The sequence below is a fragment of the Cydia splendana genome, chromosome 4, assembly GCF_910591565.1.
Source record: "Cydia splendana chromosome 4, ilCydSple1.2, whole genome shotgun sequence".
Taxonomy (NCBI): Eukaryota; Metazoa; Arthropoda; class Insecta; order Lepidoptera; family Tortricidae; genus Cydia; species Cydia splendana.
Genome location: NC_085963.1, coordinates 16,454,374 through 16,469,248, shown reverse-complemented (window position 1 = coordinate 16,469,248; position 14,875 = coordinate 16,454,374). Strand labels below are relative to the sequence as shown.

Sequence of the window (14,875 nt, the reverse complement as noted above, 5' to 3'; positions counted from 1 at the left end):
CAACATTTTTCATTGAACTCTTAGTATAGTCTATGACTTAACATTTTGTAACAAAGAAAAGTTACATGTTCTACATAAGTAGGTATATTATTATTATGTAGGTACCTCTATGGTACAAGCACGAGATGTTTACGTTGCGCTTATTTACTGGATGTCGGCTTCAGTAATCCTGCATTCATCCGTGAAGCACAAACAATTTGCTTAATTAATACACTCCACGTCATTTACCGAACACTTTTCTACAGTGTAATCAGAAACAAATTAAAGGGGTTAACAATCTCCAATGAAACAAGGACGTATTGGAATTTTATCTAAAGTAGGTTAGGTACTTTGTATAACCAATGTCACACCGTGCATAGTGCAAAGCAATATCATATTGATTATAAATTACGAGTAAGTAAATACGGATTCATAAGCGGTCGCTTAATGAAGGTTCTTGTAATGTATGATAATTAGTGAATACCTATTATTGTTTTAACCGGTTGGTAGCTCTCATTTGTAGTTTTATATACAGGAGTCAACGATCAGGAAAACCACAGTGTAATTTATAATTGTGTAAATCTACTTTAATACATTACAATTACACATATATTTATTACATACTAGCTTCTGCCCGCGCCTTCGTCTGCGTGAAATAACAACGTAATTATAGGTGCATAATAGCTTTGCTTTCCTATGTATTTTGATAAGAAACGAATAATTTAGTTAAAATGGCATATAGCTATACCTACCGAAACTAATTTCATTCATTTATTGCATACCTACTGAAATGTTCGTTTTACAAGCCGCGCTCCACGCGTAACATAAAATAATAAGTATACAGGGTGCAATCTTTTACGTGATACAAAATTAGTGTTTCATATACTTCTTCCCACAACTAAGAGGTCTTACAAAGGTCTCGATTGCTAACTTGCTTTATTCAGTTTTAATTTCAGTTGCAAGATATCCTCTTTTTTTTCATATGAATGGTCATCCTACTTCTTTACAAATGAACAAAAAGTTTAGTATCAGTTTTACAGTAAATACTCTAGAGTGATAGGTACCATAATAATTTAAAACAAGTAATTTCGACAACTGTCGACGTGACATGACTTGTCAAAATAATCATCTAACTCAAAAAATGTACCAAGTTTTAAAAATGCCTCCTCCCTATCCTTTTACGCATATTGAGCGTTCGGATATGGTGTCGTTTTATTTTACGACCCATAGTACGGTGCAAACTCAGATATTGTTCCATGAAAAATATCCGGAACTTCCAATCCCGACACGTCGTCTTATAAACAGTACTGTCCATAATTTAAGGACTTATGGCCAGTTTACGGTCCCAGAACATGCCCGAGGCAGAGGACGACGAGCACGTTACGCGGAACCGTTCCGTACTCGAGTACTGGAGTACTTTCACCGCCACCCACAAGCCAGCACAAGGCAAGCCGCGGCTCGATTTGGAACATCCCATTTTTTATGTGGAAACTGTTGAATTCCCAAGGGAAACATCCCTTCCACTTTCAGCAAGACTCCTGCACACTTTTCTCTACGGGTTCGAAACTACTTAAATCAGGAGTTCCCCGACCGATGGATTGGACGCAATGGCCCCATCGCTTGGCCACCTCGTAGCCCTGATCGCACCCCACTAGACTTCTTTTTATGGGGTGAGATTAAAAGGCATGTTTACGAGCGAGAACCGCATACTGTCGCAGAGCTTCGCCAAAAAATTATACAGGCGTTTGATGTTGGTGGTTGATGAGAGCCAAGGAGTATGTACTTCGCAAACTTAGAGACAATTTAAGACGGCGTGCGGAGTTATGCCAGCAGGAAGGTGGTGGACATTTTGAACAGTTATTAAAATACGTTTGAAGTAAACTAGTTTTCGTTTTGTAAATAAATTTTGTCTACTTACTTCGTTTATTATTAACAGTCTTTATGTAGAAGTACAATCACCACACGGTAATGTAGAGCCACTCGCAAATGTTGATAACTTGGCCGTGTAATGCAATCAGGCATTATCGGTAACTTTTGTGTGTAATCGAGAACGACCGATGGTCCCAGGATGTGAAATTTTGACGCTGAAAAACTGATTTACGTAAAAAAATGTCTTTCTCTACGTGAATCTCTAGGTGATAGATTTGTTTGTTAAACGCTAGATGTCGCTGTCCCCAGCGGAAACTGGGTAACGCTAGTCCCTCCAAGATTTCTTAAGAGAAAATTATTCAAATTGATAAGGCTTTCTTCGAATCGGTAATTAGGTACGGAACTTATCAATCATCAATAACAGTGATAAGATAATTGATAAAACTCGTGAAGTGTCATTGTCATAGAATGTAGGGTGTCCATACTTTGAGTTTGTGATTAAATTATTTGTTAGAAAAATATGAAGTTTTAAATAAGACTAATTTAAACAATTGAATAAATGCATTATATTCTCCAGCATGAGCGGAACTAGATACACTTTTTTTGTATCACGTTAAAGATTGCACCCTGTATATATATTTTATTAACAAAACTCATTTGTTCTGTATCAGTAACTACTTATTAAAAACATCATAAAACTGTTAATGTACCCAGGGTTGGGCAGTATTTCAATTACATGTATTTGAAATACGTATTTGAAATACATTTTAGTATTTTGTATTTGTATTTCAAATACTACCTGGAAAAGTATTTTGTATTTGGTATTTCAAATACTGCACTCACATGTATTTTGTATTTTGTATTTCAAATACTTCAAGCTTCAAAATACATTTTATTAAATTCTATGATCCTGAAATGGAACATTTTTTTTAAATATAATGTACGACTTGTACGAGCGCAAATAGGTACATTGCGCGAGCTATTCTGCGCAGAACTTTTCGTCAGCAGGGGATAGAGTCATTGTAGTAGTTTCCGTCCATGCTCTAGTTTTCGACCACTTGACAAATTAGCATATAATATATTTCATTTTTAATTTACTATTTGCGAAATATATGTTTTATATGTAGACAGATATATTGTTTAGCTAAGGATTGAAATCAGTCCAAATTTGTGCAGCAATGTAGGTTTATATTCAAATTTCGTCAAGTGGACGAAAACTAGAGAAGGACGAAAACAAGCGCAATGACCCTATAAGTTTTTAGGAAAGGATATTCGTTAAAAAAACTAAATGATTAAACAAAAAAAAAAGAAAAGTATTTTGTATTTTGTATTTGAAATACATTATTTTAAACACTGTAATTTGTATTTTGTATTTCAAATACCAGTCACCAAAGTAGTTGGTATTTGGTATTTCAAATACTTTTAAAAATGTATTTTGTAATTTGTATTTGAAATACGTGGAAGCCAGTATTTTGCCCAACCCTGAATTTACCTAAGCATATGCGTAAGAAATGAGCGTCTGAAAGTAATCTATGAACACATTTGCTTGCTGCGAAGGTCTGGCGGCATTTTCCATCCCCACCAACAAACACTTCTTTCAAGAAACAGATGTTTGATAACGTCATAGTCATAACATGACCTTGATAACAATGAAAATGGATTATACAAACCCACTAAATGTTTTAATGGACATAACAACAAGTAGTTTAACCCAGACGAAGTTCTATAGATCACGGATGCTATACATGACATACCAATGCATACAGGGTGTGGCCTGTAACAGGAGCAATAAACTAAACTGTAGGCTATAATATTCCTCAGACAGACCAACATTTGTTCAGCAACTTTTTAAAATAACTTGGTTTTGATTTTTTAAAGTTTATTATACTTACTTTACTCTTTGATAATCACTATAATCAGTGTAATTGACATTGCATGTCACGCTTGCTGCTATATTGAAAATAATATTCAATTTAAATATATTAAGAACGGGTCACTCACGTATTTTAAGTCGAAAAACGCTCGACATGCTACTACTACGAGCTCCTCCGCACGGAGTGAAACATGTCGAGCGTTTTTCGACCTAAAATACGTGAGTGACCCATTCCTAACTATATTTAATATGTCTGTGTCTCACGGAAGTTTTGTTATTAAAATATTTAATTTGTTTGAAAACGAGAAAATCTAAAGACTTCATAATTTTTAAAAGTTGCTGAACAAACGTTTTACCGGTTGACGAGTACAATCTTTGTTTTAATTAATTGCTCCTGTTACAGGAGACACCCGGTAGGTATATGTTGATTTAGGCGATTTTCGTATAAGAAAATAGAGAAAGAAGTGCTGTATTTTAGAGGAATATCTATTGGGTAGTTCATCTTATAACTTACTCTTCAAGATGTCGAACGCGGTGATTCTTCTACTTATTATTTGGCTTAGATACATAGCTGATGATTTACCGTAATCCGTAAATACATTGTAATTTATAATACCTAATAGTGCAATCTGCGTTCAGGTTCAATAAACACATGAAACTACCTGCAGCATAGATACTTAATAAATATATACCATAGCCTAGCCATAAGTTTCATACATCTCAATTGATTACTTACAGAAGAAATTAATTTTGCTTATAGTTTTTGCGGAATTATTTACAACTAGCTACATAAACCACAAATCCTTTAAAATACGAATATATTATCACGTTTTAGACACTGTCCTATTTCATAAATTTTTGCCTGTTTTAAGAAATGCCGATATTATATTACCTAATGTCCATGACTGGGGAAAAAACATACCTAGGTTAATTTTGTTAATTACGTTGAAACCATTTGCAGTATCTTTCATTAACATGTCGAAAACATAAAATACGAATAAGACAAATATTTTTTTAACGCGTAAAGTGGTAGTAATTTTACACGTATCAGAGAAATATCAAAAATAGGTACCTACTCCTTTATTAAATGTCTCGTGATTGGCCTTTACTAACTATACCTGTTTTAGAAGAAAATGTATTGAATTTATTGGCTATAGGTATTTAGCATCAACTAGGTACTAAGTCGAGATATTCTTGTTTTTTCAGTGTCTCATCTAATGACTAGCAACCTTCGCGCTTGGCTGACCCCCATCATTACTGCGGTGCTTAGCTGTCATAACGTAATGTTAGGTGCCTATCATGTAACATTACGTCTTACTCGACAACGTAACATCACAATTCTCTGCACAGTCATCTTTTACCACGACAACAGATCAAATAACGATAATAAAGCTATTGCTAATGCTTATTAGTGAGGCGTCAAAAACGTGATAGTCGTCAAATTTACGGGACGTATTTCGTTATGTACTAATAAATTTGTCGGTCTTTGCGAAGAATGACGTGTACGCACATATGACGTTATCAGACGGCTATGAATGATAGCAAATGAGTTATGAGTATGAGTACGGGGGAGCAGAAGCGTGCCGGTGGCGCCCCGCGGCGGTCGGCGGTCGCCAGTCTTGACAGTATTGTCAACAAAACGGGAGTGTTGTGTGCTCGGACAGCCAGCGCACCAGCATTCACGCCGCCAACGAAACGCGGGTAGCACGTGGCGAGCTAATATTATCGCGACCAGACTGCGCGCGCCGCTCCAGTATCAACACACAAGCCTATTCGCGCGCATGTCCGATTCCAACAAACAACCATAAATGTTTATTTCAAAATTCCGAGTGAACACCAGCAATGAGCATCAGGCGCAAATGGAGGGAATATGTGGCAGCACTCAGTGGTTAGTTCTCTGATTATTTTTATTTTCATCGCTTATTCGGTACCGGGCAAGTTTTCAGCTGATACATAAAATAATGGACATTGTGTTGTTATATCGAACTTTATTTTAAAGCCAAGCAATTGCCATAACCCACATGTAAGGAGAACTCTCCATTAATCACATGCAAGGAGTGGGTAATTTGCTTGTTTCGACTTTGGATGTGATAAGTGGGTAGGTAATTTGCTTGGTTCGACTTTGGACTTACCAGCTCCTTTGCAGTTTCAGAATAAATGAAGCTATATTTAATATCCATACACCTATGAATCCGGTATACGAAACGTGTAAGTAGTGATTGGCATTCGGCATAATGATTTCATTGTCAATTCCGTTTGTTGTGACAACAAGTGTACATAGATTTCGTGGCCGCATTTGCATTCCATGGAAAACAAACCTTAACGTAACCGGCAAAAAGTAGTTTCTTAAGTATATTTATGGCATGATTAGTTAAAGTTAGTACAAGTTCGTATTTAAATCCAGCAAAATTCAATATTTCAGAAGTACCTCCTTACCTGATCTATATCAGGATCCCTGTACTTGAAAATCAGTTTGGCCCATAATAAATAAATAATAATAAATAAATAAATATTAGGGGACATCTTACACAGATCAAACCTAGCCCCAAACTAAGCAAAGCTTGTACTATGGGTACTAGGCGACGATATACATACTTGTATAGATAAATACATACTTATATACATAGAAAACAACCATGACTCAGGAACAAATATTAGTGTTCATCACACAAATAAATGCCCTTACTGGGATTCGAACCCAGGACCATCGGCTTAGCAGACAGGGTCACTATCCACTAGACCAGACCGGTCGTCAAATAATGATCGCTAATTGAGCTAACTTGCTATTGCGGTGTATAATGTACAATGACATGCAAATTCTAGTGTTAAGCTTCGCATTACGTACATGATAAATGTCTATTTATGAATCGGTCATTCATAATTATTGTCAAGTCAAGCCAGTCGTTCCTTGTTACCATGGAGACTTATATGAAGTGTTATTTTCTTAAACAAAACATGTGAGAAATAGACCAGCGGTGGAACAAAAATGGGTTTTGATAACATTAAAGTTTTTTCTTTTTTGATATGTTATTGCATGCATGTTAAATAACATTTATGTAAAATATTAGAAAATTATAGGTGGAGCGTTCGGCCATATTTAAATATTTCAATTTTGCTAAATAACTATGTAAATATAAAATTAAAGTTACAAAAAACTGTAACATGTTCAATAATACTTTAATTTATTCACAATATTCGGTTTTTAGAAATCTGGAACAGCTGCTTTCTGGTGAACGTAAAAACACGAATTACTTTGTCAATAAAGAATTAAAGTAGCTGATATTGTAAAATTACGATATTATCTATCAACTTAGTATACTTGTAAAAAATTAGAAATGTAGACAATGTGCTTGTCTAGATATTGATTTCTGGTTAAGCAGTATAGCCAATATTGAATTAAAGTTTGTAGAGTTAATATTACACGGTCATAATAAAGATCTTAGTTCCCACACAAAATATTAGAAATATAAAATCACGGCGACACTAAATACTGATACGTAAGTATGCATTCCGCGCTTATATTGAGTTACATTTCAAACGCGCGGCGTTTTCGCGCGCCGCGCTGTGCGCCGTGGCAGGAGGCAGCGATCGACGGTGGCGGGCTAGCGATTAGCGCGGTGCCCGTAAAAAATACGCAAAACGTTTATAAAATTATTATCAATGGTAAATAGTTATATTGTTAATAGTAGGTACACTAATAGAAACTTACCTACACCTACACTTATTTATTTCTATATGTACTAGGGATTGCCCGCGGTTTGGTTTACGTAGAATTCATTATCGTGTTAAGTATAGAAATAATAGATACATTTGAAAATTATTTTAGGTGCATTGTCATACAGATAACCACCCTTGTTCAAGCATTCTTCAAATTCAATAGACAGGTGTCATTTCAATATAATTTTGCGTAATTTGGCGCTTTTAGGTTATAAATGACTAGCGACATATATTTTTTGTTTAAGAGCGATATCCGATATATATATCTCCGATAATATTTACTTTATCATTTAAATCAATTTCAAACTAACGTTATTCAATATTTATCATTTTAAAGTCAATTTTACCAACCAACTGAGCTTTACGAGTATACCTACGGAAACAACTCAAAATTTGCATCAAGTTAAATGCCACTCTTCTTATCCGTTTCGAACAATCAAGAGGGCCTTTACGAGCTGATGTAGTGAAAATTTTATTTAACCCTCGTCCCTTGAAACCTTCACTACGCTCGAGGTTCAACTTTACGAACCACTCGCTACGCTTGTGGTTCAATTTTAGAATGTTTCGCTTGTTTGGGTATCAATATTAGCATGATTAATCAACAAATTTTCCCCTTGTAAAACAAATAAATAAGGTAGGTGAGGTGCAGGCATATGAGGCCCGGCGGGTAACAAGGCCCAGCATTCAAAAATAGCAGTTGCTCCCTATTATTCTGAATTTGTACTTGTTGCTAAGAAGATCCACTGTCAGTGCAGGTAAAAAGGTCCAGTCCCGGGCCTTATTGAACGTATGAGATGAAATAATAGATTAAAATATTTTTAGATAATTTTGAATATTTTTAATGTCTCATTAATAAGGCCGATTTGAAGAAACTTCTATGAAATTATAACTTATAAATAACACCTTCACTGCGTGGGCTGTCCAAATCGCTGCAGACTTTTCTTGGTCTAACTCTAATAATTTTTCACTTGCTTTATTGACCTAAAGACGTTTTAAAGAATCAAAAAGTCTAATAACATTTAGACACTTATACTTTTTAAAGGCAGTAACTACTTACTTATATAGGTAACTTTTTTTATTAATACATAGGTAGTTATTTACGATAGAAGTGCGAAAAATTGAAATTTTGCAACGAATGACGAATTTTAAAACACGGCCAAAGGGAGTGTTTTAATGTGCTTATTATAGCACCGGTGTCGTAATGTAGCACCAGGGCCCTATTTCACCAACGTGACATTGTTGCTGACGTCACAGGCATCCATGGGCTACGGTTATAGCTTACCATCGGACGGGCCTTATTCCTGTTTGTCACTATCATTGTATTATTAAAAAAAAACTTTATTATATCGGCAAAAAACAGGTATCTTTCTTGTTTATGATGATAATGATGACAATTGACACAAGATTTCAAAGAACTTTCGGTAATTCATGACAGTAAATGAGTTCTGTGTCGGAATTTCGTGACAACTGTCGTATTTCTTGTGACAATTGTCCAAGTCCCAGCCCCCCCTTTGCTACAGTCCAACCCGAAAGGCACCTTAGGTCGGCGCTTACGTCATTATTACCGGCGCCCTATTAACTAATGAAATGAAAAGGAAATGAAAAATATTTATTTCGAGCAACTATGGACTCATACAGATTTGTTAGTAGACTTACGTTCCTAATGTTAGTACCTAATTAACTATTACAATATATATACACTGCTGGAAACATGCATTTCGCAGCAGTGTCTCATATACGGGCAGTCAAGTCTGTCCGCTATCACACACAGGATAGGGTTGGGGCTGGCCCGCACCCGGCGCACCAGGGATGTGCATCGTGCAAACTAATGCGGTGCTACGCGACGTAAGCGCCGACCGCCATATTCAACGTGGTTTGTCACATAGTACCCTGTAAAGGTATGATTCCAGGGATAAAAAATATGTTATAACGTTATCCAGCGTATAATGGAATTCATAAAAGTTTTTCTTTATAATTACTACAAGTAAATTTGTTCATATTTGCATATTATTAAAAAGGTAAATGAAAAGTAATTGAGTAATTTAATTACTAATTAATGTAATCACAATTGCAAATTACACAGAAAAAATAATTACATGTAATTAAATTTTATGTAATTAAATTACAAACATTTTAATTACATGTAATTAAATTACACGAGTAATTAATTACATGTAATTAAATTACACGAGTAATTAATTACATGTAATTAAATTACACGAGTAATTAATTACGCCCAACACTGGTTGGTGGCAAACAACCACACCGCTCGTCTGATGGTAAGCGGTTACCGTAGCCTATAAAGGCCTGTGACGTCAGTAACAGTGATGTCGACAAATGTCGCACCTGTCACCTTGGTGAAATAGGGCCCAGATGTACAGTAAAAATCATGTTAAAAGATAATACTAACTGTTACGAAGAAATATGTATACTGTAAAAAATTATCCCATCAAAAACATTTTCATGTAAAATGTTGCTAAGACGAAACCATAAGCCTAAGACTCGCACTGTTAAAAAGTTATCAGATCTCTTGTCGAGCCAAGCTTCAAACTCTACAAGCCCCTTCACTAACTCTACACCTTAGTCAAAATATGTGGCTTGGCTGTTTTGCTACCGCCACATGGGCATAAGGTGAAAAACTTATTATAATCATTATTTTTAGGGTTCCGTACCTCAAAAGGAATAAAACTGAACCCTTATAGGATCACTCGTGTGTCTGGCTGTCCGTCTGTCACAGCCTATTTGCTCTATTTGGACTAATAAGTTGAAACTTGTCTATAACCCAAAGACATACATGTAAAGTAAATATGTAATATAAATTTAAATAAAGGGGTCACTTTTGAGATGAATGATAAATAGAAGAAAAAAAACTATATCTTTGTTATATATCAAATGAAGGGGCTCATTTTAGAATTAGAATCTCAAATATATTTTTTTCATAATTTTAAAATAAATAGTTTAGAAGTTATTTAAGAAAACAGGCAAAAAATTAACATTACCCTTATCTCCGAAACTACTGGGTCTTTTTATTATGAAAAAAATACACATATTAGCTCTTTACCTATAGATGACAGGAAAACCTATTAGAAATGTGGAGCTAAGCGTGAGCAGGCCTATGGAACTCTCTGCGCGAGCTCGGATTAATACCTACGAATCTGCTCCCGTTCACGGTAGAAAAGCAAGCCAGTTGGTTGCCACACGCGCTCACGTACGCACGTCACCGCGCGCCGCACTGTCAATTTTTACGATAGTTACTCGGACGGCGGGATTCGGGAAATGAATTAGAGATGCACTAGATAAGAAATAGTAAAGATATGTGACGTTCCACGGCAAAAGGTACCATTGCCCCGACTGAATATTGGAGTGGCGATAATAATAAGCGTAAGCGCCAGCCGCCATAAGGTACCTTTTGCCGTGGAACGTCACATATCTTTACTATTTCATATCTAGTGAAGTCTAACGGCGCAATATCTTAAAGTTCGAATCGCGCGGGTAGTAGGTACCTACCTACTATTGAATTTCTTTAATTAAACATGTAATGTTTAATATGTGTGACAAATGTATAGATTTAGATATCTATCTATTTGAAATAGGTAGTAAATTTTTAATTTATTTTGGTAAATGTTTATTTTAACGACAGTAAGTTTACACCGGAAAGTGCCTACTCATTTTTGCTCTGGTTAACTTATAATTAATTACCTTTATTCATGGGGTTTCTATTATTTTTCTTTACTATGTAACATTAATCTCTATCTGGTTTTAAATTACACGAAGTTTTAAAACTAATTCTTGCTGGGATTATTGCGCGGTTTATAAAACGGCGTAAACACTGCGGTTACTGCAGGGACATATGACCTTTTAAAATGACTATTTCGCAAACACTAAAGCATAATCGGAATATTAGGTATAATTTAAGATTTAGCTTTCCTTTTATTTCACTCCTCTGTTTAAGTGGGTATTTATTTATCATTTCTAAGCGTCAGCAACCCTAGCGTTGTGCCGGTGCGCGCGGTGCGGGGAGCGGCGCGTTGAAGGTCACTCCATTGTATTTTTGTGTAGGTATCAAAACGGTAGGTACTTGCGTTTTGTTTGAGAGATAAGTATCAGTTCGTAAGAACTATTGTATAATCTGTGGCGTGAGTCGGACTTAAGTACTTAGTTTTTGATCCGATCCCTACGGGTTTTTAAAAGACATTTTACTCACTTTTCACTAAAAAAACATATTGTTAAAAATTGTGTAATGTACGGAACCCTTGGAACGCGAGTCCGACTGCACTTGGGCGGTTTTTTTATTATACATACAATAGTTCTTGTAGAAACGAAACGGCCGAGCTACATACTTTGACTAAGGTGTAGAGCTAGTGAAGTTAGGGCTTGTAGAGTTAGAAGCTTGGCAAGAGATCTGATAACTTTTTGACAGTGCGAGCCTTATGGTTTCGTCTGGGCAACATTTTACATCAAAATGTTTTTGGTGGGATTTCACTTCTTTTTGTAAGTTGCTTATGACTATCTTCCATCCCCTAATTTAAAGGGTTGGGGGTGATTTACTATTAAAAATCCTGAAATAAGTATCTGGGGGCATCTGTTACACAATGTACTTCTTACTGATTCCCCATATAAACCCTTCACCCCGTAAGGGTAAACTTTGGGGTTGAAATCTGCCTTCAGCCCGTAAGGGTAAACTTTGAGATTGAAATCTATTCTATATCCTTCCCCATAACAATACCTATCTACATACCAAATTTCAACTAAATCGGTTCAGCGATTATTGATTCCCCATACAAGATTAAACCCCCTCATCATCCCCTTAAGGATTAAAAAATTCAAGTTTTTGAATTTATTTGTTGTTTGTGTACTAAAACTATCTTACATATCAAATTTCAGCTTCTTAGAGGACTTCAGGAAGTACCCTAAAGGTATTGATAATCATCAAGTGAGTGAGTCAGTGACGAAATCGAAGTTTTTAGATATGAATAAAATCTAAAGTATAAGAGCTATGCAATTGATATGCTTAATAAGTCCGAGAACTTTGTTTATCTAGTATAATCCAACCCCAAGTTATGAGGGTTCCAAAAAACGACGAAGCGCTTCGAGAAAAGGTAGATAGTGCCCTTGCGCTTTGCTCGTCTTGGCGGGGGCACTACCGTGCCCCCAGATGTTAAAACATAATAATAATAAAGCTTTATGTTTAGTGACTTTAGTTACCTACTATTTTCGCATAAACTAGACAATTTTTATATCTTTAGTTAATAAGGCCCAAAAGAATTATTTTTAACTTATTATAAATATCCTCTTGTTGTGAAGTACCAAATATTGTTATTTGTATATGTATAACTCTTAAGTTAAAAACAATAAAATCTGTTATTGTCTACTGTCAAAATAATTATTTTTTGCGGGATTAAGTAATACCCTGCTAGTGTTCAATAAGGCCCACAATAGGACTTTTATAAAAGGTATATTTTCCAAGAGTATCGTAATATTTTTATAACTATTTTGGTATAATGAAGAAACTTCAATAAATAAGATACCTATTTGAGTGAGTTTTTCATACTTAATATCCTGTTTATTAAAAAAAAAAACATTTTAATTTAAGGTGGGCCGTATATAGGCATATACGGCCGACACGGAATATACAATAAGGTGAGGTCACTTACCTTATTGTATATTCAATATGTATACGTGTAATATTGAGCAGTTGGTTTATAATATACATAATATGATATTGACGTTGAATAGGACAGGACATGACAATAGGAACCAGAAATAGGTATAGTCGGTCAAACCAATTTGTCAGTAAATAAAAACAAAAAACTATATTCATCCTTTTCTTTTGGGTGCTAGTACTAGTGTAAGTCAAAGATAGTATGATGATTTTCTCTATGTTTGAAATGAGACAGTCCTTTCACAAACTATGGTAAAAAATAGTTGTGAATATCATGTACATTTTTCTTACAATTTCGAAATTCAAATGTTCTTCCTAATCAACTCGGCCACTAAACTAACTGATAACTTGGTATCCGATCCGCTAACTCGGCGAATGAATCGCCAATTCGCCAACTCTCCGAGCCGAGTCAACGCTATCAAACTGCTACTAAGGCCATTCAAAAATAAACCTTAATTCGAGAGCCCGAAGGTTCTTATATGACAAACAATACATTATGACTTAAAACTTTATGGGAAACAAAGGGACCCCTTTAATTTCACGTAATGTCCGCATCTAATTTATATATGTCCACAGTAAACAAACAAATGAATGATAAGAAAAGACAGACAGTGCTGTGAGCGGCAGGTGGGGCGAGGCGAGGGGCGAGGTATAGGTAGGCTATGATAGGGTCTCGGGCGCCGCGCCGGCGACACTGACGGACCAGCGCGGCGTATGTATGAATTTCGCGCCTTTTTAAATATATTTTACTATTACAATGCAAGCTACACACCGAAATTTCTTATTTTCCATAATATGGCTGCGTATATTATTTTATAGTAATAGACTTATTTTTACAGACTCTAATTCAATATTAGATATTATAGGACAAAAAACGCATATTAATTCTAAAGCATATATCTTATTCTTCTAAATTTTTAGCTTGCCTATTAACTTAAGAATTTAGATATGTTGTTGTGGATTTATTAAACTTTAATTCAATATCGACAAAATAATAAGCTAATTTGTAGTTTGACTATGAAGCACGTTAAAAAAAATTCTAATAATTTTACATTATAAAGCGTCATACATATTATAAACGATGGAACTTAAACATTGCACTTTAATTCAATATTAAAAAATCATTACTAAAAATATATAAATACCTAATTTATATCTAACGCTCGTTCTAACTTTTCGTCATATTTTACAAATATGCTTAAAAATATGTCCCATGTCAGATAAGTATCACTTTTTCATCTTTAGAATTATCAAAACTTTTAGTGCAAAAATCCGGTCCCACTATTGGTCTAAAAAGCGAGATACGTAAGGACGGACGGTCATCTTAAAGCTACAAACCTTGCAAGGTCATTAAAATGTTCTAATAATAAAAAGTAAAGATTTTTCCTGTTGGAACAATTTTATTTATTGATGGTTACAACATTCCTCAGCCTCCTGTAAGTACCTATTAGTAGATATAACATGCGTTAACTGACAAAATGTCCTACATTAAATCAATTGTGTATTTAATAAATATATAGGGGCAAAATGGGCCATTATTACATTGTGCATATGGCCCAAAATCACTTGACCACGACTGCCGTCCAATGGGCGGTTCACTTATGATTTCAATTAGTATAACTGCAACTCAATTGTTTGCTTTCAACAAATCGGGTGCTCTTTCATTATCATTCTAACTGTTATCATAAAACTCCTTATCGTATTATTCACACCATATTTATAGTTGATTCTCTTATAACTAGTTTTATTTAGTACAGATTAACCAGTATATTACT

The 14,875-nt window shown here is 35.0% G+C and overlaps 1 protein-coding gene and 1 long non-coding RNA gene across 3 annotated transcripts in view; one reads left to right on the top strand and one right to left on the bottom strand.

The window, feature by feature from the left end:
- Nucleotides 1–14,875, bottom strand: part of LOC134790059 (uncharacterized) — a 509,644-nt gene that overhangs the window by 84,948 nt on the left and 409,821 nt on the right. The window contains exon 1 of one of the 2 annotated variants that reach the window (XR_010144152.1): nucleotides 6,420–6,433. The exons of the other annotated variant lie outside the window; for it this stretch is intronic. This is a non-coding gene — a long non-coding RNA (uncharacterized LOC134790059). Of the gene's footprint in view, nucleotides 1–6,419; nucleotides 6,434–14,875 lie in introns of those variants that run through there. 2 annotated transcript variants of the gene reach the window in all.
- The window catches only part of LOC134790039 (facilitated trehalose transporter Tret1-like), a 29,230-nt gene continuing 19,625 nt past the window's right edge, over nucleotides 5,271–14,875 (top strand). The window contains exon 1 of the mRNA XM_063760794.1: nucleotides 5,271–5,609. Coding sequence (XP_063616864.1) covers nucleotides 5,564–5,609 — 46 coding nt within the window. The 5' untranslated portion in view covers nucleotides 5,271–5,563. The remainder of the gene's footprint in view (nucleotides 5,610–14,875) is intronic.